This window comes from Rhamphochromis longiceps, linkage group LG1, assembly GCF_057381845.1.
Source record: "Rhamphochromis longiceps isolate RC_006_pf linkage group LG1, R_longiceps_female_GT1.1, whole genome shotgun sequence".
Lineage (NCBI taxonomy): Eukaryota > Metazoa > Chordata > Actinopteri > Cichliformes > Cichlidae > Rhamphochromis > Rhamphochromis longiceps.
Window position 1 is genome coordinate 31,728,214 of NC_140557.1, and position 21,482 is coordinate 31,749,695.

The 21,482-nt window shown below is 39.9% G+C and overlaps 2 protein-coding genes across 3 annotated transcripts; one reads left to right on the plus strand and one right to left on the minus strand.

Moving 5' to 3' along the window:
* Positions 1–5,956: 5,956 nt before the first annotated feature.
* Positions 5,957–10,160, minus strand: psma4 (proteasome 20S subunit alpha 4). Of its 2 annotated transcripts, none has more exons than XM_085406461.1 (9): positions 10,052–10,160; positions 9,621–9,646; positions 9,479–9,521; positions 8,880–9,042; positions 8,713–8,790; positions 8,325–8,413; positions 6,909–7,039; positions 6,464–6,587; positions 5,957–6,341 (listed from the first exon to the last, which is right to left on the minus strand). In XM_085406461.1, the coding sequence occupies exons 2-9, from the start codon at positions 9,621–9,623 to the stop codon at positions 6,187–6,189; spliced, it is 786 nt and encodes a 261-aa protein (XP_085262587.1). In that variant the 5' UTR covers positions 9,624–9,646; positions 10,052–10,160; the 3' UTR covers positions 5,957–6,186. The 2 variants fall into 2 exon arrangements, with proteins under 2 accessions (XP_085262587.1, XP_085262594.1); XM_085406468.1 differs by having other exon boundaries at positions 9,621–9,688; positions 10,052–10,118.
* A 1,063-nt stretch (positions 10,161–11,223) lies between these two features.
* On the plus strand, positions 11,224–21,263 carry LOC146679018 (solute carrier family 25 member 44-like). The gene is made up of 4 exons (XM_085406451.1): positions 11,224–11,442; positions 12,184–12,852; positions 13,009–13,136; positions 19,338–21,263. The coding sequence occupies exons 2-4, from the start codon at positions 12,225–12,227 to the stop codon at positions 19,527–19,529; spliced, it is 948 nt and encodes a 315-aa protein (XP_085262577.1). The 5' UTR covers positions 11,224–11,442; positions 12,184–12,224; the 3' UTR covers positions 19,530–21,263.
* The last annotated feature ends 219 nt before the right edge of the window (positions 21,264–21,482 follow it).

Here is a 21,482-nt window from a genome sequence, read left to right on the forward strand (position 1 = left end):
CCCAGTAAGGTCAGAATTTCACACATCGCTGAGTGGCCTTGGCTTTAAATTGGAGCCTGCTGGTAAATGTCAGTAAAAGAGGTAATGTTGATTAAAGACATAGTTTCATAGTTTAAAGATGACGACTACCTGGTGTAAGCGCAGGTTTGTGATTACAGGAGTTACCTACAATACCTCAAATTGGATGCTGTGCTGAAGTTATTAACTTAAAGATGACAAAGCTATATGACACAGCCAGTGAGTCTTTTATAGCCACATGTTTCATCTTATCCAGAAAGAAGCAGCAGATCCAGTTCAGTAGCTGAATGAGTTTAATTTGCTGTGAAATGCTGAACTTTGAGCTTTACTTCATGCACCTGAAGCCAACCTCCTTCAGTTTCTAGATTAAGACTTAGGGCTGTAATAAAAATGGCTGTTAGAGATTTAACCCAACACTACAGAATAAATGATCCTTGGGTTCACACTGTGCTTATGTACTTGTGCTAAAAGTCTTGATCCTTCTTAGGTAAAAGTCAGACCTGGAACATCCTGGTGGTTTAGGGGTTAAGATGCTGGTGCCTTCCTCTGTCTTTGGCCTCTGACCTTTGTTGTGTGCTCCTCATTTCCCGTCATCTTGTTATTTCCTCCTATCTAAAAAAAAAAGGAACAAAAAGAACAAAAAGCTTACACTAAAAATAAAAGCACAAACCGCTTTGACTCAATTAAGGCAATAATAACATAAATGTGTCCTTATTTGTTTTGAATCTAGCCATCTAAGAAGAGCTGATCTTTGCATGGCTCAGGTTCAGAGATGAGCTGCATGGCATGACTGCAAACCATGCCTACCCCGTTCTGAGCCAGATCCAGGGGGGCCTAGAAGAAGCACTGAACTGATTTCGTCAGTCGTCAAACACGTGGTCCCAGCCCTGCACCAGTGCAAGTCCAAAGTCTGGATGGCTGGGGGTCTCCTGTGCTGTAAACCATCTTGGACTTTATGCCAGTGATAGGTGGCTTAGACTCTCAGGATCAGCGATGGGATCAAAGGCTTCAAAAAGGCAGCAAGTTTCATGTTATGTTTAGCCTTTTATGCTAACTGGTGTGGCCTCTCCTCTGGGACTGGGGGAGAGATGAGAAGACGATTATAGGGTCACTCCCCCTTGTTCTCATTCTCCTTCACCCCCCCTCCCCCCCCTCTTTGACTCTTCCTTCCTTCTCTATCATCTCCTCCTCCTGCTCCTGCCGCTCCTCCTCCAGCGCTAGCAGGATAACATACCGCCTGCCTCTTGTTTGGATAACTTAATGCTGAGATGTCAGCCTCGATTCTGATATATACCACCTGCCTTGGCCTCTGGCTGACCTCCTACTCCAGCTCCCACTGCAGAGACATTCCAGTGCTTTTCTGGTGCTTTGTTTACACTGCAGCAGATTGCCATGGTCTCCCTATCTGTGTCATCACAGTGGTTGGCTTCCACGAGAGTCATCCCAACATGCTCGGGTTGTTTTGGAGGATATGCAAGTTCAACGAAGCTTCGGTGACCCTTAAGATGAATTGCTCTCCGTAAAAGTGAAATTTTAAACTGAGAAGTTAAAATTCCTTTTTTCAAAACTTTAGATTTACAGAATTAGAAAAAGGGGGAGGTCACTGGACATGTTTGCTACACAATTTCTTTTGGCCTGGGCCCAGGAGGGGAAGTCCCCAAGCGGCCAACAGTCATTCAGATGCCAAGAACCCTCCCACTCAACACTGTGGCCACACCACGCCTGGCCTTTAAATGAATTAGTGCTGTTGACTTACATTTTAAGTCCATGTTAGATCCAACCTGAAAGACTGACGTCAAGCAAAAACAAGTTTTCAATTCAGTAGCCTTTATCGTGGATTTAGCTCAAGTGCATCAGTTTTAATGGGACACGCACAAACTCTGCTGTTAGAAAGCTGTCTTGAAGAAGAAGAAACATTGCGTTTTTGTGTGAGTGTGTTTTTCCATTCTTAGTTTACCTGAAGTTACCTTCTTAGTTATGTTCTGCCAGCAGCTGGCACTTGTGACCAGGCAGATATTTTCATCTACTCTCAGTTTATCTTCTGCATAATATTCACTTTGACATCTGGTTTAACAATCAAGATTAGCATAAACAAAGCAATGCAATTTTACTTATTTATTTATTTATTTATTCATTTATTTAATTATCTATTTTGCAAGACATTTAACCAGGCATCTAAAGTGTTTGGTTTACTCCTGCTTCTTTTCAGCTGAGGAACACAGCTGCGAGGAGACCCATTTGTGTCTCAGGGGCTGAGATGGAGACGAGTGCTGACAACCTTTGTAATTCACTACTCCCTCTGTCTTTGCAAATAATCTCTGAATCATTTACTGACAAGCCTTTCAAGGAGCTCTCAGGTATCCGCACTGCTGATCCATCCACTGAGGCTCCCCGTCAAATCCATAATTCATTCCAAGGGGTTAGAACCCTCCATCGTATCTATCTATCTATCTATCTATCTATCTATCTATCTATCTATCTATCTATCTATCTATCTATCTATCTATCTATCTATCTATCTATCTATCTATCTATCTATCTATCTATCTATCTATCTCAAAGAAATTTACAGTCCCAGCAAAAATGTATTATATCATTTTTCAAAGAAAATCCTTGTTGCCAGGCATCCTCTGCCGCCTTCAGTTTTGTCTACAGTCTTGACTGACTCATTCATTTCTGATCCTTTACTTTAATAAACTCATCATGATATGATTTGGGTCGTTATCCAACTGCACTACAAAGGGCCATCTGATCAGTTTTAGCAACAGGATGAATCTGAGCAAGGAGTACAACCCTGCACACTGACCATCCTGCTGCTTCTATTAACAGTCACATCATCGATAAACTCTAGTGACTCAGTTCCACTGGCAGCTGCCCATACCATAACATTGCCTCCACCATGTTTGACAGATGTTTGTAAGAAAGCTGTTCCTTTCCTTTCCATACTTCTCTATTTTCCCCATTCTGGTTAATCTGTCCTGAGAGTCCAGATTTGAACAGGCTTTTTTACATACCCTAATCTAACTTGACACTTCTTTTTCTGAGGGCCACCAGTGTGACACTAACCTTGCAGCCTGTTTTTTTTTAATTCCTTTGTATTTACATCCATGGAAGTGTCTCTTGTTTGGAGATGCTGACCATGATAACCCTGTCTGCTCAAGTGTTCTCGCTTTGGCCTAGGGAGGCCAAGGAAAGAGTTTCACCATTGTCTGCTTTAGTTTACTTTCATAGTCTTAAAGGCGTTTTTGTGTTGCTGAGCTGGCCCAGTGCATTACTTATTTATTTATTTATTTAGAAAATAGACCAAATTGTTGAGTGGTCACTCCAAATGTTTCTCATTTCAAATCAGTTCAATGTTATCTATATATTGCCTCAATGCACTTATTATTGTAAGGTAAAGACTGTACAATGATACAGAGAAAACCCAGCAATCAGATGACCCCCTATGAACAAGCACTTTGGTGACAGAGGGAAGGAAAAACTCCCTTTTAACACAAAGAAACCTCTGGCAGAACCAAGCTCAGGGAGGGACAGCCATCTGTCACAACTGGTTGGAGGTAAAGGGAGGAAGACAGGACAAAAGACATGCTCTGGAATATGATAAATAACTAATGATAAATGCAGAGTGGTGTATAAACACGTGAGTAAAAAAAGGTGATAGAAGGAGGAACATTTAATGCATCATGGGAAGGCTCCCAGTAGCCTAGGCCTATTGCAGCATAACTAAAGGAGGATTCCGGGTCACATGATCCAGCCCTGACTATATGCTTTATCAAAAAGTAACGCTTTAAGGCAAATCTGTAACATTACAGATTCATCAGAGCAAATAGGGGATAAAGATGATAATTATTAATGTTATTAATTTTAATATTAACATTTATTTAATCCTATCTTTTATTTGATCAGTGACGGGAATATAGTTAAACTTACTTGCACGGCAGTTATTTGTGCATTACACCGTCCCTTGTATTAAAATGATTGTTTTCTAGTTTCTGTTGTTCTTGCAAGTCCTCCATGTCCTTGTCATGGATATGTCTCATTTAATTGCTATCCTGTGTTGTTATCAAGAATAAAAAGATAGAAAAGAAAAAAGACAAAAAAACAAAAATAAAAAACCAACAGAAACCACGACAAACTTGAGAGACCCTCAGTAGCTCCGAGAGCTCTCCATGCAAGAAAAGGCAGAGCAATATCGACTTTGTTCTTGTCATTCCTCTTTGTCTGAGACCTTTATAACCAAAACATGAAAATCTGAAAGCCCTGGACAGCACTCTGCCATCTTGCTTTAACAATGCAGTTCAGGAGGCCATACTCGAGTCTCATTATGAACAAAGAGAAAGCCGACAGATTCAACGGGAGGGCAAATTTATGGGACAACCCCATTCTCTGTGAAGGATGCCGTCACTCCACTGTTTCTCTATTTATAGAAATCTTGCAGTATTTTTAAACCCAGTAAAATAAAGCTGCAAATCTGAACTAAACAGTGTTGATTGCTTCATTGCGCTGGTATGCAGACGCAAGGTTTCCTAAACTGTGCCACTGTCCAAACACTTGTGAATTTGAGCCTATATTATAAATAAAAATGTGCAAAAGCACTCGTGAACGAATTCTGTTGTGTACTGCTGACAGCACAATGCAATATACACAACCTTGCTTTAGCAAATATGATGGAAGAAACTGGCAATCAACAGCTGTATTAAAAACTAGGTTAGTGCAACATAATCTTTCCAGGTGATGTGAAAAGACTAAAAAGATACATATAAAATCTATCCATCTATCTATCCATCTATCTATATATATATATATCATAAATATCTATCTATCTATCTATCGATATATATATATATATATATATATATATATATATATATATATATATATATATATATATATATATATATAAAGTTCTATAGCAAAGAATGTAAAGAAAAATAGAAATGAACAGTCCAAAACACAAACACTGACCAGAAGATTTGCTTTATTGATTGGAGCTCTGCTGAGATATTTTCGGTCTATACAGGAAGTGATGGTGTCGGTCAGCTCAACCTTCTAGTGGATATGTTCTATAGTGTTAACAACAGCTGGTTTTAGTGATCACCTACATCGTTTGTAACAAAGTTCCCTTTACTGATCACACACCAGTGATACAGGCACGGAGTTGTGTTCATATTAACCACCTGCTCTTTATACCATGCTATCCAACATATCTGAGTGTTTGTGTACACAAAATTGATGGCATAATGACAACTATTGCCCGATCACTTAGGATTATGTGTGATTTATTTTAAACTTTTACATCTGTGAGTCTGGCTCCACTGCTCTGTATTCAGCACGTCTTGTTCGCTGACTGATGACTGTTAACCAAATTGTGGTGGTTATTTTTCATAGTTTATGGTGCAAACTGAGCAGTGTTTTGAGATAAAAATGATAGAGCCATGCTACGACTCTATGAGAAGAATTAAGTGCACATGTGTTCCCTAACACAGACCAGGACATTGGCTGGAGTATATTTGAAAGGTGAACACATTCACCATCAAGTGGTAAGCAGATCACATTACAGAGGAAGTGAGATGGAGCTGGCTGAAGGATGCGAGGCTCAATGGGCCAACAGTAAACAGAGGAAACTTTATTTTTAACGCTCAGTGTCATGGAAGAGAAGGTTATGCAAGACGTGGTAAATATTTATCTGCCTCTCTGGGAAAACAGAGCACATAACAACTTCTATTTCTTTGAATTAATAGTCAAACTGTGATCTCGATTTTGGTGACTAGATGCGTGCTTCAACATGCTGGATTTTTTTATTTTTGAAGTGACAGTTTCACAATTAATTGCGATACTACCAAAAGTAGTAGTGTTTTCTTAGCTTCTCTTATGTTGAATAAAAAGTGTTCATCCACAAGACCGATGGCTCCATCAAGTGGCAAAAAACAAAGGGAGCTTATGACAACACAGCCATACAGATGGCCTTTAATTAACTTCAAAATTCAGCATACTGCTTATTACATTGATATTGCTCTAAAGCGTGTTTTATTGTGTAAATAAAACACGGATCACGTGTATGACATGTACAAATAAACCAACATTTCTATCAGTTTCCAAATGTTTAATGTAAAAGACAAAACAAAACAGGTTTTGGTGACACGGGTGAAAAGAAAGTTATTATTTTGCTCATTTGTCCTTTTCCTTCTGCTCCTTCTCCTTTTTGTCTTTCTCAGCCTTCGCCTCTTCGGCCTCGTGGCGCTTGATGAGTTCCTCCACTTCTTTCTGTTTCAGCACTTTTATTTTCGTCTTCCCATCTTCCCGTGTCAGGGTGGCAATCTCCACTGAAACAGTCGGTGCGAAACAGGGTTTTATTATCGTATACTATTGGCAACAAGGCAGGACCCAATTTTGGTCTACTGATAGTAAATGGAAATAACAGTAAGAAAGTCCTTTTGCGCCTCACCTTTCTCTGCCGACAGCTTGCTGACATCCATTGTTTTGTTGAGGACTTTGACAGCCAAAGCCAGAGCAGAGGACAGAGTCATCTCTCCCTCTTTGTAGTCCTGCTTCAGCATGGATACGGCAGCCTGAAGCAAAAGAAGTGAACGTGTCAAACACCACAAGAACAGTGTATTAAAAAAAATATGTGTATACATGTGTCACTTAGGCCTCTAGAATTTCACTAGAAAAAACAAAAACATTTAGAATATCCATTACTATATGGGTTTAACCAAACCCAAGACAAAAAAAATAAAGAAATAAAATAAAAATCAAAGAAACTAAGGTAAATAAAGGATTATCACGAGCTTCTGAGATTTAAGACTACAATCTGGTTTGCTTCCCACTACCTGGTGTATGTAATGAGATCATTTCACAGATTTTCATTATCAGAGTATTTTCAGGCTTACAGCGCTGTTGTTTCCAATGCAGGTTGCCTTCCAGCCTCCATAGTTGCCACTGGGGTCGCTTTGGTACAACTGGAAGCCGTAATGCTTATCCCAGCCCATGTAGAGGAGAGAAACACCAAATGGCCTCTTACCTGTCAAGACAAACCACACAGCTATTAGAAAATGCTAAAATACATCTTTTGTGTTTTAAGCAGAGAGGAGAGCTTCACAGATATCAGGTTTGACAAAAAAAGTATAAAAGTCAGTGTTATGAAGAGACATTTAAAGCTACAGATGTTCCTGGCAACAAATTTACTAGTCACTTAAATGACAGAAAAAAAAATCTCACTAGTTGACTAGTCTCGAATACAAAACACACTGAGAAAACACTGAAAACTGCATGCACGTTAATGGACGTAGATAAATATTTGGTGTATTTTAGTAGCTAGAAGAAACTGTTAATCACGTTTCTTGTTAATCAAATCATGTTTTAAATGTTGCTGTTATGTGTCTCACTTTGTATCATGGATGTATAACACTGCAAAAACACAAAGTGTCAGATTAGTTTGAAGAATCTTGCTAAGCTTAGCAGTGCTAGCAGCAACAGCAACATGCTAGCCTCCACACCTTGCTGTGGATTGTGGTTACACCTGGCTTTGGTTGCTGTTTCCATACACAGCTGACATACACCTGCTAATTCTTTCTAAAATCAAAGTACTGCAGCATTACACGGGTTAGCATGGCTGTCCTCTTTTTACTCCCACCTCTTTCCCATTCAAAACTTCCCTTCATAGACAGACAGAGCGAGGGTGGTGCAGCTGTCTTTCAGGGGCTATAGCCATGGTTAGCAGTTGCTGGCACAGTAATGACTTTGAACCGGCAACTACAGTTGTACAATAATAAAATAAGAATATTATGTTTAACCGGTGGCATGGTGGTTAGCACTGCTGCCGCACAGCAAGAAGGTCCTGAGTTCAACTCCACCATTAAACTGGGGTCTTTCTGTATGGAGTTTGCATGTTCTCCCCATGTTTGCGTGGGTTCCCTCCAGGTACTCCGGCTTCCTCCCACAATCCAAAGACATGCACTTATTGGGGATAGGTTAACTGATTAATCTAAATTGCCCATAGTTGTGAATGTGAGTGCGAATGATTTTCTGTTTCTGTGTGTTAGCCCGCCTCTTGCCCTATGACAGCTGGGATAGGCTCCAGCACCCCCCGCAACCCTGAAAAGGATAAGCAGATGAATGGATGTTTAACTAACTAGTGTTTCTGGTGTTAAAGAGCAAGGGCAGCAGTGTTTAAATGTCTAGTTGACCAGTCAAGCACATCCCCATTTAAAACACTTTAAAAGTAAGGACTGACAATAAGTTGAGGAGATTTGCCATGGTGAGCAATGTAAAAGGCTGTGAGCATTAAAACAGACAGTGCATCTTACCTCCGAACTGTGTGTAAGCTTGCTTAATGTCACACAGAGCTGTGACCAGCTGCTCACAGGGTATTGGCTCCTGGTACTGCAATAAATACCTAAGAAGAATTCAAACTGGTTAGTGGTTGGTGTAAATGAGAGAAATGGTTAGAAACTACAGACACATGTTTAAGGCTGTAATCTCAAACTTCAGATCACCAACTATTTAACACATTTTGTGATAAAATAACTCAAGTAATAAGATTCATTTTGAAAGTGCACCAGTCTACACATATTTAGGCTTTTCTTTATTTATGGCTATGAAAACAACTGCTGGTGGTGGTTATATCAGCCTGCATTCACCATCATCCCTTTGTTTCTAATTACAGCCATAAATGTGTCTCCTTCTGAAACTCACCTCTGTGCAATTAGCCGCAGCTCATTTGTCAGTACATTAGCATCTGATGTGATCCCAGCAACGCTGCAGGCCATGTCTCTGAAAATGTGACCACAAACGCAATGTTAACCAAAAAACAAAATGAATGACTACATTTTGAAGGTAAGAATCTAGTGAAGCTTACTTACTCATTGAGTTTGTAGATCTTCTCAGAGAAGAAAACCTCATCAAGCAGTTTGTGGATGTTGCGTCTCTCTGCTGCCAACAGCACCCCGTCATTTGCTAGGATACCCAGACACGTTCCAGCGTGACCGATTGCTTCCATTGCGTACTCCACCTGATACAGGCGTCCTGTAAATTACAGTCGGGTTTTTAGGTGAACAATACTGAAAAAACAAACCCCTTTAAGACCAGTTTTTGGAAAACAGTGGCTATATAAAATACTAAAGACAAATACTTTTACAACAGTTTCACCATGGATACGAGCTCACAGGTAGCCCCTGAAGTAAAATACTAAACTCAAATTATTCATGCGTTGACCCAGAGTGTTTATTTCTTGGGGGTTGTACTAGGCTCATTAAACCACATGTTCCTGCTTTAAGTACTAGTCATGAGTTGGTGTATTTGGATAGTTTGTATTTGTTTTGAAGTTCATAGAGGGATAAAAATAACAAAAACTCAGAAGATTGTAATATTGTAATAATAGAATGATAGTATTGGGCCTCTTGTGTTGGATTATTTTGACCAGTATTTGGTTACAAAGTCTTAGATAAGAAATAAAACATACCCTCTGGAGAAAATATGGTTGTCCGGGAATCATATCTGCGAGACTAAAAAATAACAACAACACAAAATGAATGCCTATACTAGTTAAAAAAAAATAAACAAACAACATTTTGAGATTTTTAAAAAGTATAACAGCTACGTACCATTTTCTCAAGTCGCTGGCAATATCCTGGAAAAGGTAAAAAGAGCAGCAGTTACAGACAGGCGTAAGCTGCAGAAGACAAGACCCACACAACGATGCCTTTTTAAAATTGACACAAGACGTATCTGAATTCAGGGATAAAGAAAGTGAACATATATTTAGCTAAAGTCAGAAACCAAAATAGGTGCTAAAAGTTTCTGAGGCTGGTTTACAAAAACAACGCGTGCTTTAATAAGCCCATGGCAGCTAGTCGGCTAACTGGTGCAGCAGAATGAATCTGCAATATCTCAGCATGCTAGCTAGCATGCTAACGAGCTAGTTCATAACAAACGAAGTCGCCAAGCTGCTCCACGACAAAAGGAAGTAAAGATGTAAAATTATGCTAGAATAACAAGTACTGTAGTGACTATATAGTAATTGTGTATTATTTACCTCGGATGAACGAGTCTAAGTTGGCGTACTTCTGCCCAGGATGAGAGGTCCACTACTTTCAGTTTGGCGTTTCCTCACAAACACCGGCGTACCGCGTCAGTGAAGTAGCCGCTCAGCAGCGCCACCTCTCAGTGGGAGGACCGATCAGTCTGTAACACAGTGCACAGCTCACTGACTGCTGGTTAGTGATGTACTTGAACACCCCCTAATGGCACTTTTAAAAATGACAACTTTACTGAAGCAAAAGTACATCCTCCTCCTTCTTTCATCTGCTCCCTCTAGGGGTAGACACAGCGGATAAACTGCCTCCTCTGTCACACCAACCCTTTGCATATGGGTTGTATGTCCTCCTGTGAGGAATTTCTCTGTTTTTCCTGCCTGGCAGCTCTATTTTTAACATTCCTAGTCCAATACACCCACTGTCACTCCTCTGCACATATCCAGGCCATCTCAGCCTTGCCTCTCTAACTTTGTCCTCAACCTGAGCTGACCGTCTAGTGTACTCATTTCTAATCCTGTCCATTCTGGTCACTCCCAGTGAAAAACGTAAACTTTGCCACCTCCATCTCTTTATTGTCAGCAACACTGTTTTGCAGCAATCTTGTAAACATACCCTTTCACTTTTGCTGCCATGTTTTTCTCACAAATAGTCACTGTCTTGTGCAGAAGCAAAAATACTAAATGACGTCTGAGCCATGGCACATGACACAGTTTAGAGTCATAAGGTCATTAGGTATGTTTTTACATGTTGTGGGTCATTGTTGTCATTGAGTTGAACTATTCTTCTGTTTTCAGTTATACTTTTTTCCCCTTTTCTTTCTTTCTTTCTTTCTTTCCTTCTTTCTTTCTTTAGATTGTAAATATTTGCTTTTATTAATTTGGTAAAAATCAATGGAACACCAAGATTATAATATCCTTAGGAACATATTTTATACCATGGATGGTCAATAAATTAAACCAAGTCGCGTTCACTATAATAAACGCTACTTAAACTAATATCAGAAACTGGGCCCTGATAAAGTATATATTCAAAACAAAATTCGGGTAAGTTGCCCTTTCTTGCCTCTTGAACTTGCTGAAATACATTTACTACTCCAGCCCTGGTGGTGCGCGACAGTAACGAGACAGCTGAAATATCCGGAAGCGTAAAGTAAAAGAAAGCGAAGAAGACACTTTGCATGTGATTGGCTGTTTGAACAGCATGGCGTTTGAATGGGAGCAGGAAGATCTCGGAGAGTTAGCCGACTAGCTTGGAAGTTAGCCAACTCCGTGTTTCTTGTCTTTCACCCACGCTAGCTTTAGTTACACATTCCCAGTCGTTTGTTGACGCGATGTTTCATGCTCGACTTACACTAAGCAGATGACTCTGAAATAAACACATGTCCGAATAGGTAAGTAGTCACGAAGCTAGTTAACGTTCAACCAATGCTAACATCGTTTACCCCGGGGCTAGCGCGGCTTAAGCTAAAATATGTTAGCTAACAACGCTAAACCAGTAGGTGGCAACTGGCACGTTTTGTGAAGCTCTTGGCTTGCTCAGTGTGTTAGTTGCTATATTAGGTTTACGTGTTGTTTTCAGCTGAAACACTGGCGCTTCAGTTGACTCCACGTTTACTCAGAAACGCGGTGTCCTCTGATACCGGGGTCAGCTACATTCTCCTATAATGTGTACATATATAATCAGACATTTGTAAGAGCATGATAGTACAGTTTTTACTTAAGACACTTATTTCTTTAGAAACAGCCTTTTAGCTTTGATTTGCTAGTGTCAGCATGACCCTTGAACTCATTCGTAGATAACTGGATGTAAGTTAAACATTACTGCTCAAGGAGAAGTAACAACCAGTTTTGTATTAAAGGCATTTCGTAATATATTTAGGTAATATTAGGAATGACAAAATGGTACAAGATCGCCTAAATTGGAGAGGTTATTATTGCATCCAGGAGGATTTTCATGAAGTTTCTGCACTTGCCCTTCATCTCCAGAATACAGTGTCTAAAAGAGTTTCAGAACACAAAATGTTTGCCAGTTTTTCATTTTGAATATAAAAAACCCCCCCACACAGTTTCTTTTAGCTGCCACTTTAAAGACAGTTCTGTTTTCTTTCCTTTTTTTTCCCTCCGTGTGTTAGACAAGAATCCGTCTGATGAGGGGGCACCTACAGCTGTCAGGATGCAGCAGAAAAGGAACATCCAGATCATCGAATGGGAGGACCTCGACAAAAAGAAGTTCTACTCCTTCGGGTTGTTCATGACTATGACAATCCGGGCCACAGTCTACCCGGCCACTCTGATCCGGACTCGACTACAAGTGCAGAAGGGCAAGTCACTCTATGGCGGCACCTTCGATGCCTTCTTCAAGATCCTGCGGGTGGAGGGCGTACGAGGCCTGTATCGTGGCTTCATGGTCAACACCTTCACCCTCATCTCAGGCCAAGCGTACATAACCACCTATGAGCTGGTGAGGAAGTACGTTTCGCAGTATTCAGAGGACAACACCGTCAAGTCACTGGTGGCGGGGGGCTCGGCCTCCCTGGTCGCTCAGAGCATCACTGTTCCCATTGACGTCATATCTCAGCAGCTGATGATGCAGGGCCAAGGGCAGCACCTCACACGCTTTCGGCTTGACTCAAACACTGAGACTGGAAAGCCAAAGAAAGTGTTTGGCCAAACTAGGAACATTATTGCTCAGATTTTTGCTGCTGATGGGTTTAGGGGTTTCTACAGGGGATATGTGGCTTCTTTACTCACCTATATACCGAACAGTGCTGTGTGGTGGCCTTTCTATCACTTTTATGCTGGTAAGTGGAAGCTATAGTGCAGTTTCTTGACTTTGAGGCTGTAAGTCTGTCTTATCTTTTGTGTCTTCATTATTTTAGTAAATTTGTAGTGTGAATGAATGCTTCATGGCCTCAACATGTGATTAATACCATATCTGCATGTGTAATGTTCTGCAGAGCAACTCTCTAAACTGGCTCCCAGCGACTGTCCTCATCTGATCTTACAAGCCATGGCTGGACCACTAGCTGCTGCTACTGCCTCTACTGTCACCAATCCAATGGATGTTGTCAGAGCCCGAGTCCAGGTAGGGCTGCTCAATTAATCGAATTTTAATCACGATTAAAATCTGGGCTTTCAACGATCATTAAAAATGACTGAGCCGATTATTAGCCCCTCCCTCGTGCTTTACTCTCGCGCTGCTCCGTGTGGAAAATCGAGCGCACCTCTCTGCATTTTGAACACGCGTCACAACAATTAAGAGGACCCAAGGGAAGCTCGGAAAGCTAAGCAGAAGTTATTCGGAGAGGAGAGTGACTGCCGGTGGTTGAAAAGAGAGGTAAAAAAAAACTTCAGTGGTGTGGAAACATTGTGGGTTCGCGGAGTCAGACGTGGATCAAGTAGACATAGTGTGTAAACTTTGCTACAGTGTCGTAGCTGCACCACAGAGCAACACTGCAAAGTTCACTAAACATAGAGGTTTACATTTTTCATTTATTTTTTATATTGCAAACATTTGCACTGTTATCAGTATTTGCACACTATTTTATATTATTTTTTAAAGTCATTATTCAATACATTGTTATTGTTAACCCTTTAAATCCCTGTAGAACCAGAACCGCGTAAGCTAGCGCAATAATTTGTTTTGCATATGCGCGAAGCAGCGGTATTTGAAAAAAATAGAGTGCATCGCAAATCTGGACCCATATGAAATACGGCAGTGGAGTAAAGACCCAGACGACTTGCCGCCACTGTCCTACCCCGATATCTTCACCTATCTTGTTTGTGGAGTAAGCGCTTACACTGCGAACCAGTTTCGTAATTACAAGTCACTGGAGGCGCATATCCAATTTACAAATGGCTGGGTGCAAGATTTGGCTATTTTCAAGCCGCCAAACTCTGAGTACGTCATCATTCATACCAAGGTAAGTCAGCTGGAGTGCATCGAGTGAAATAGCCATTTTCCACCCCCCACCATAATTAATGTTATACATTTATCATTAAACTGCTAAAATATCGTTATCATATTATGTGCCCATAATTGTAAAGTAGATGCAAATTAACACATTGATAATCGGGCAAATTATTAACGCCAATTTGTGTCCTCCCTGTCTCCTCCTGCGAATCTTTACATAGCACATATGTCTGCAAAGTCACTCCATTCAATATTTGATCGCAATTTCTATAACTTCCGAGACCACCAACGATAATATTATTCAGCTATAAAGTGTGATGTGAACATATTTAGAACTTACCGGAATGAAAATGTCTTGAGCACACCAGCTGATATCTGGAGACGTAACAGAACTTGATATCAGCTCGTCTCACGGCTGCTATCGAGGCTAGACTCCTTCGTTTGGTAATATCCGATACATGAGCTCCTTCATGTTGCTTCCAGGTTGGGAAAGCATAAAAAGACAATCCAAACTTATTCCCGTGCCGGTCGTAAGATCGAACATTGCAGCCGAGCACACAGCAAGTACGAACCATGGCTATGCTTTCGCTCCTTACTTAGACCCCCAAAATGGCGGATCGGGCCAAAATCCTTTCCACGCCCACCCCCGTGACATCACGCTCCAAAGCCCTATTCCAGAAACAGGCTTTGCCGATCTGATCAGCTGTTCATAACACTTCCCACATTGAAACAGACGTCAGAGCGAACTATCGCATGTCTGCCATTTCCTGTCCGAAACCGGAAGTGACGTCATTTTCGCAGGAAATGTAGTTTTTTACTTGTAGGCCTTAAAAGCATATACTGGTGTTTTTATAGGTCATGTTTGACTCTATACTTTTCTGAATAGTTTCTGGGATGCTTAGAACTCGAATTGCACTGCTGGAAATTTTTAAAATTTTGATGGATATGCTGTTTTCTTTGCAAATTTTCATCATATGTTTGTTTTTCCTGCAGTATATAGAAATTGCTGTATCTCCAAAATAAAACTATGAAGACACTCAAAATAAATTTCCTGTGGTGGGAAACTATTTTTTGCAACTTTTTTGTATTTAAAGTTTTGAGGGATAAGCCTCTTAAATTTCCCCAAGTAGAAATATATGTAAAAAAAAACCAAACAAAAGCGATTTTCAATTTTTTTGTAGTTTATTGCACTTTTTTGCAATTAATGTAATTACTATGGACTTAATGCATACATATTATTAAAATATGGGCTATAACAGTTGTATTGATGTATAGCAACTTGAAATGCTCACTTGAAATGGCACTACAGCATGTAAAAAAAAAAAAATAATATAAGCTCTGGTGGACTTGGTTCTATAGTAGGTCTTAAAGGGTTAAATAAATATCGTCAAATAATCGAGATCTCAATTTCAGTGAAAATAATCGTGATTATAATTTTTGCCATAATCGAGCAGCCCCAAGTCCAGGTAAGCTATTATATTTCTCACCAAATACAAATGTTGGAAGTATAGACTGTATATAAGGGAAAACTGCTTCCTGTCGTATGGCATACAGGTGGTGGCACCTTTGGTTGCAAAAAGAAGTCTGTGTGAAAATGACCCTTCCTATTCTTTATCACCAGCAGGATTGCCTGTGCTTCCAGCTTTGCATATCCATTTTTAAATGCTGGTAGAAATGCAACCAAATAAGTTAGAGCATTATTTTTTTTGCATATAAAACTCCAGGAGTTGTGCTTATATCGTGCCTTCAGCGTGTCCCAGACCGCTGTTTCCTTCTGCTAATGTCAATCACGTGAAAAGCATGTGCAACAACAAAAACATTATAATGCTGATGCAGGTGTTTTATCAATATGATCAGCTGTTCACAGCGCTTCCTGTGTCGCAATATATATCACCACGTTTTCATCATAAACTGTTAAATGTTTTCATGAGTGCCAATAACTGCGAAAACAAAAAGATGTAATTCCTCCCCCCCTTTTTTCCCTCTCCAAGGCTTATCACAGCTTCACTTGTGTTATTAAAAAGTCATGTTTGACTTTTGTGCCTTAGAAGTTTGAATGCACTTTTGGAAATGGTCTGTGTTGATGTGCATGCATACGTTTTGCATATTGGCCACAATATACATTTATTTTCATTTTTGCTGCAGGTTATAGCAAGAGTACCTCAAAATGAAGTTATGAATAATGTGTTTAAAAAAACATTTTAAGCTTTTTGGTGGTCTGTTGCACTTTTAAGCAATTTATTTAGTCTCTCTGGACTTATTGCAAACATATGATTAAAATTTAGGATATAGAAGTTATATTTATGTATAGCAAGTTGAATGTGTTGCAAAAAATGGCACTAAAGTCAAAGTTAGCTTTATCTTCAAAAACCATATGTACAGATTATACACAGGAATTTTAAATTGCAGCGCTCCCACGGCCCTCAGTGTTACACTAAACAAACATAAACATTTTATATACACAACAGAGTCCAACACAATCCACTTGTTTGAAGTCAAGAGTTCATGTGCATAAGTCAACTGCACATTTCTATGTGAAGCTTGCATGTTCCCTCTGTGCTTATGTGGCCTTCTTGCCCACATGGCTGCCTTGCCACAGTCCAAAAACACCCATGCTAGCATAAATAGTAGTTATAAATTGGCTGTAAGTGTAAATGTGAAGAGTTGTCTGGGTGTGTGTGTTACAGTTGAATTCTTGTAGAGTCTGTGATGTAACGTACACATGTGGCCGAGGCTGTTACCAGCATTCATACCTGCGGGTGTTAACCACCTTGTAATTATGTCCAGGTGTCTTATATGCGATGGCAGCCTTGATAGAAACAAATCTATAAAGTCATTATAAATAATGCTGTGATTATTAGGTGAGGTGGTGATGGTTCTGTCACTGATAAACTGAAGAACTGCAGAGAAAATGTAGCCAGAAATGCACAGGAGGGATCGAAAGTACAGAAAAGGCCGATTACACTGGTTGCTCCATTGATGTGACGTGTAGTTACATTTCCAGAGAGGTGCATGTCATGTCGGGTTATGCCATGGGTGATAGTGTAGAGTTTCAGAGGTGTTTGTGGTTATGACATACCTACAGTGATGTTTCAATGCAGAAGTCAAAATCAGCTATTAGCCCAGTGACAAATTGGCAACCTGTCCGAGGCGTCGTCCCCCTCCACCACCCTTTAATGGATGGTCTCATTTGAGTCAAACATGATCAGGAAATGTCATTTATTTATTTATTTATTTTGGATCGGTGCTATTCTTCTTTAAGTTCTCTCTAAACCATAGATGATCTGGTAGCCCTTACTTCAAGACCAGGGCCCTATTTCAGGAAGCCGGTTTAGTGCAAACTCTGAGTAAGTATACCCTGAGTTAACGAAAACTCTGGGTTTTCGGTTTCACAAAGCGAGTTTAGATTAATTCTGAGTGAGTTACTATGACGACACACTCCGTGAAGCTAACCTGCCCCCTAGCAGGTTTACTTCAACTAACCCTGACCTTCTCCGCCTCTTTGTCGGAAACCTGACTGTAGGAAGTGTCAGACATGGCGTGCCCCTTCCTTGAAGAGCCAGCAGATGTTGAAGCCCAAATTCTCCGCAGAGCTCTCCGCCAGGAGAGAGTGATTAGAGCGCGTTTGGACATTTTATCATTTCCTGATGATTTTCTGTGTGAACGTTACCGTTTCTCAGCACAATCTATAATTTATTTGAATAACATCCTCAGGCCTAATATTGCTCATGTGACACATCGCGGACATCCTCTCAGTTCTGTACATATTATTTGTATTGCACTTCGGTTTTTTGCAAACGGGAGCTTTCTGTATAATATTGGTGACGCTGAGCACGTTTCCAAGGCTACCGTCTGTCGGGCAGTCAGGAATGTTACAGTTGCACTGAAACGTCTCGTGTACTCGTTTGTGGTGTTCCCCGGTCATAGACCCACAAGATTCATCAAAGAGGGATGCCACAAAATTGCAGGTATCAGGATGAACGAAACTTAATTCATGATGTGGTGATACTTGAACTACTACTTACATTTTGCATTTATTCTCACGGTTCCCAGGCGTGATTGGCTGTATAGATGGCACTCACATTCCAATCATTGCTCCTTCAGTAAATGAAGGAGACTATGTGAACAGGAAGTCTTTCCACAGCATTAATGTACAGGTACATAGTTCCCTGTAGCATTTCAAACTAACAAATTATTTCATTATAGTAATGGATGCTAATTTGTGTTCTCTGCACTGTGAAGATCATATGTGATGCTGCCAACATTATCACAAATGTGGAAGCCAACTGCTCAGCCTCTGTGAGTGGTGGTGGTGGAGGACCCCCACCTGTTTTTCGGGCCTCCGCTTTTTTTCTGTTGGCTATAACGGGTCACATTTGAGCATACAGAGTAAGCAAATATGTACTTGTAATGTGCTCAGATAATTTCAATAAGTGCTTACAGAGGGGAAATTAATGTAGCCTCTAACTGCAATTGATTTACATCGGACAAACAGACCAAGCACTATGGCTCATAATACAATTACACCTTACCTGTTTGGACTATATTTTTATATTTCATTTTTACTTGCTGCCAGGAACGTTTGGGGCCTGTTGGGTTGCACCTGCGCTCACATCACATCACAAAATCAAATGTATGAAATACAAAATAAAATAAAATAAAATGAAATAACGTGTTAAATGGGTGGAAATCCCTAGATCAATGTTTAAATTAACACTCACGCATCGACTCTGTCGGCTATGTTTTGCCATGCATGCTCTCTTTCTTTTGCAGCTGAGGCTGTGTTACTTTTTTTCCGCAAAATTTGCATGTTATCGGCATATGCTGCCATCAGAATTTCGGCCTCAAGCGCTGTAAAATACATTGACCGCGCCTTCTTTCCCTCCGTCTCCATGGTGACTCGCTCAATCTGTGCTCCACTAATCAGGGCTTTATGTATCCTCGTGCGTGCGCTTAACTTGGGGTTAAAGCAACTCCGCGTTGACTGAACTAATTGTTATCAGCCTTTCTGAAACCGAATATTCAGAGTTGGACAGTTCGGGGTTACTCAACCCTGAGTATCGTTTTTCACTCTGAGTTTTCTAAACCGGCTTCCTGAAATAGGGCCCAGGTCCAGCTTGTAAAACAAACAAACAAACAAAAAAAAACATGACCAAAGAGTAAAACTTTATTTTGACAATGACTCACAATTTTATTTTTTTTATTTTTTTGAACTAACTCGCAGTTTCTCCCTTAAAGCGTAAATATTACATTACTAAACGAAAATAAGGAAATGTTTGCCTTGACTGACTAGATTAAACACATTACCCAGCCCTACTCTTAGCTGTGATGTTTGTGTGGTTCTAAATGGTAATGGGATTTGTATGTGTTTAGGTTGAAGGGAGGAACTCCATCATTGAGACGTTCAGGGAGCTGATCAAAGAGGAGGGCTTCTGGGGATTGACCAAAGGACTGTCTGCACGCATCATTTCATCCACACCCACCGCCATCGTCATGGTGGTTGGCTATGAGACACTAAAGAAACTGAGTTTGCGACCAGAGCTGGTGGATTCAAGACACTGGTAGAAGATATCTGGAGAGACAATATAAGGACCAGTTTGTTGTGCCACTTGTAGCCCTCAACCCTAATTTAGACTTTGTGTGTAAGTACTGAGTGAAAAAGGATTTGCTTTAATTGCATTTAACAGCCCTGGGGTCAAAATGGAGTAATTTAAATACACACTATGAATTCTAATCTTCAAACTTCAAACCAACTTCAAACAAACAAACAAACCAGTAACCTTAACATGAATTACCTGGTTATTAAGAATATTAACCAGGTTTACAGTTTTTATGTGTTGCCGATTAACAGAACCTGCTGCTGTTTGGTACGAATTAAAGGGGTGATGCCATTTTGTTTCAGTAATGGCGAGGGCATGGAAGATAATGCAGCCTAATGGGACTTACTTTATATATTTACTTTATATATTTGATCCTCATGTGTTGGCATTTTGATGATTGAAAGTCTTGTTTGAGGACCTTTGCTGTGGAGAGTTGATTGCTGACAGTTATTATGTTTGATCATTTGTGTGAATAACCAGATGGTTACTGTAGTAACCTGTGTTTGTGCTCTTCTAAAAAAAGCCAAGATGTGTTTTGATGATGGTTTGGATGAAGTTCATTTAACTGGCGATGACGCATTCACATCAGCAGTAAATAAATCTTTCCCAAGTGTTTGTGTCCTTATGTTCACCAGACTGGCTTTTATCTCCGTTTGAAGTTCCTTTTTCTTGGCCTTTTTTTGTTGTTGTTTTTTTTAAAACCTGCCTTTTTAATGCGAATGCTTTTTAAAGCTGTGTGCATCAGCCAGGTTGCATTCAAACATTTCACTTTAGAATCTACAATGTGACAGATTTTTATTTTGATTCAAAGTCCTCATGCACTTGACACGATCCAAAACATGGTACATATACCGTATAATGTTTTATTTACACTTTTTACTGACTTTACTGAGGGGTTTTATTAGCAGTGTTGAAAATATCACTGTGATCAAGCTGGTTAGTAAAAGGCTCATTTAGTGTTTTGTTATCTAACAGGAAGGCGACTACAAGTGAAATCTTTCCATTATGCTCGGGCTGTGACTCTAACCTGGTTGTGAACTAACTGCTGTTTCGCTATTGTGACAGTATATGTGCAATAATGTGAATGCTTTGTCCATTTCAGCACAATGTATTTGTATGTTTCCTCTAAGCTGTGTGAATTTTAAAAAGACCTAAATTATTATTTTTTCAGGTTTATTTTTGGGGAATATGGTGACTAACATTTGCTTAAGAGGAGTAACTTTGGGCTCACAGAGGTGTTTTTAGTTGCACTTTGTAGAAGGTAGTCAATTACAAAACAAAACATTTATTTTAAATAATCTGAAATGGTCAGATTGTAGAAAGGATTCTAAGACAGGAGAAGGTAACGTGTCTAAACGTTTAGGTGGAGCCATAACTGTCCATGTGTTAAGTTACGCGTACGTCTGCTGTGTTGGAATAACTCACGGGATCCCAGTTGGACTTTGGAATGAACCAAAACTAAGACTCCATATGGATGAGCTGGGAATTCATGCAAAATGGTTTTTTAAGATTAATACTTTTTTTCCCATTTTCATTTATGCAGCCTCGAGTGACTAATGAAAGTGATATATTTTTGTCTTTTACTGTAAATCTAAACCTGATTATGTCACGCAGAATACACCTGGGTTCATATCATGTGTCAGTGTGTCTTCAGGTATTTGTTCAATAAAACATAAGAGCTATAAAAAGGAGTCTGTCAGTTATTATAGTTTTTTCTTTTTGGGGGGGGTGTTTCTACTTGAATCTTTGACTTTGCTTTTAATCCAGTAGTTTCCATATTGGGTTTTCTTGTTTCTGTTCAGTTTTTATTTATTTCCAGTTTAATTTTTGATTAGTTTCAGTGTTGGCTTTAGTGTTGTTATTGTTTTTTATCTTAGTTATTCAAGGAAATAATCTCACTGAGATTAAAATCTTTTTA

What these genes read in the sequence shown, in the direction of transcription:
- LOC146679018 (XM_085406451.1), top strand. Translation starts at nt 12,225, where the DNA reads ATGCAGCAGAAAAGGAACATCCAGATCATCGAATGGGAGGACCTCGAC. An exon ending in TTTCTATCACTTTTATGCTG is followed by an intron (nt 12,853 to 13,008) that starts GTAAGTGGAAGC and finishes AATGTTCTGCAG; the next exon opens with AGCAACTCTCTAAACTGGCT. An exon ending in TTGTCAGAGCCCGAGTCCAG is followed by an intron (nt 13,137 to 19,337) that starts GTAGGGCTGCTC and finishes GTATGTGTTTAG; the next exon opens with GTTGAAGGGAGGAACTCCAT.
- psma4 (XM_085406461.1), bottom strand. An exon ending in AAGATCTACAAACTCAATGA is followed by an intron (nt 8,791 to 8,879) that starts GTAAGTAAGCTT and finishes TCACATTTTCAG; the next exon opens with AGACATGGCCTGCAGCGTTG. An exon ending in CTGCGGCTAATTGCACAGAG is followed by an intron (nt 8,414 to 8,712) that starts GTGAGTTTCAGA and finishes AATTCTTCTTAG; the next exon opens with GTATTTATTGCAGTACCAGG.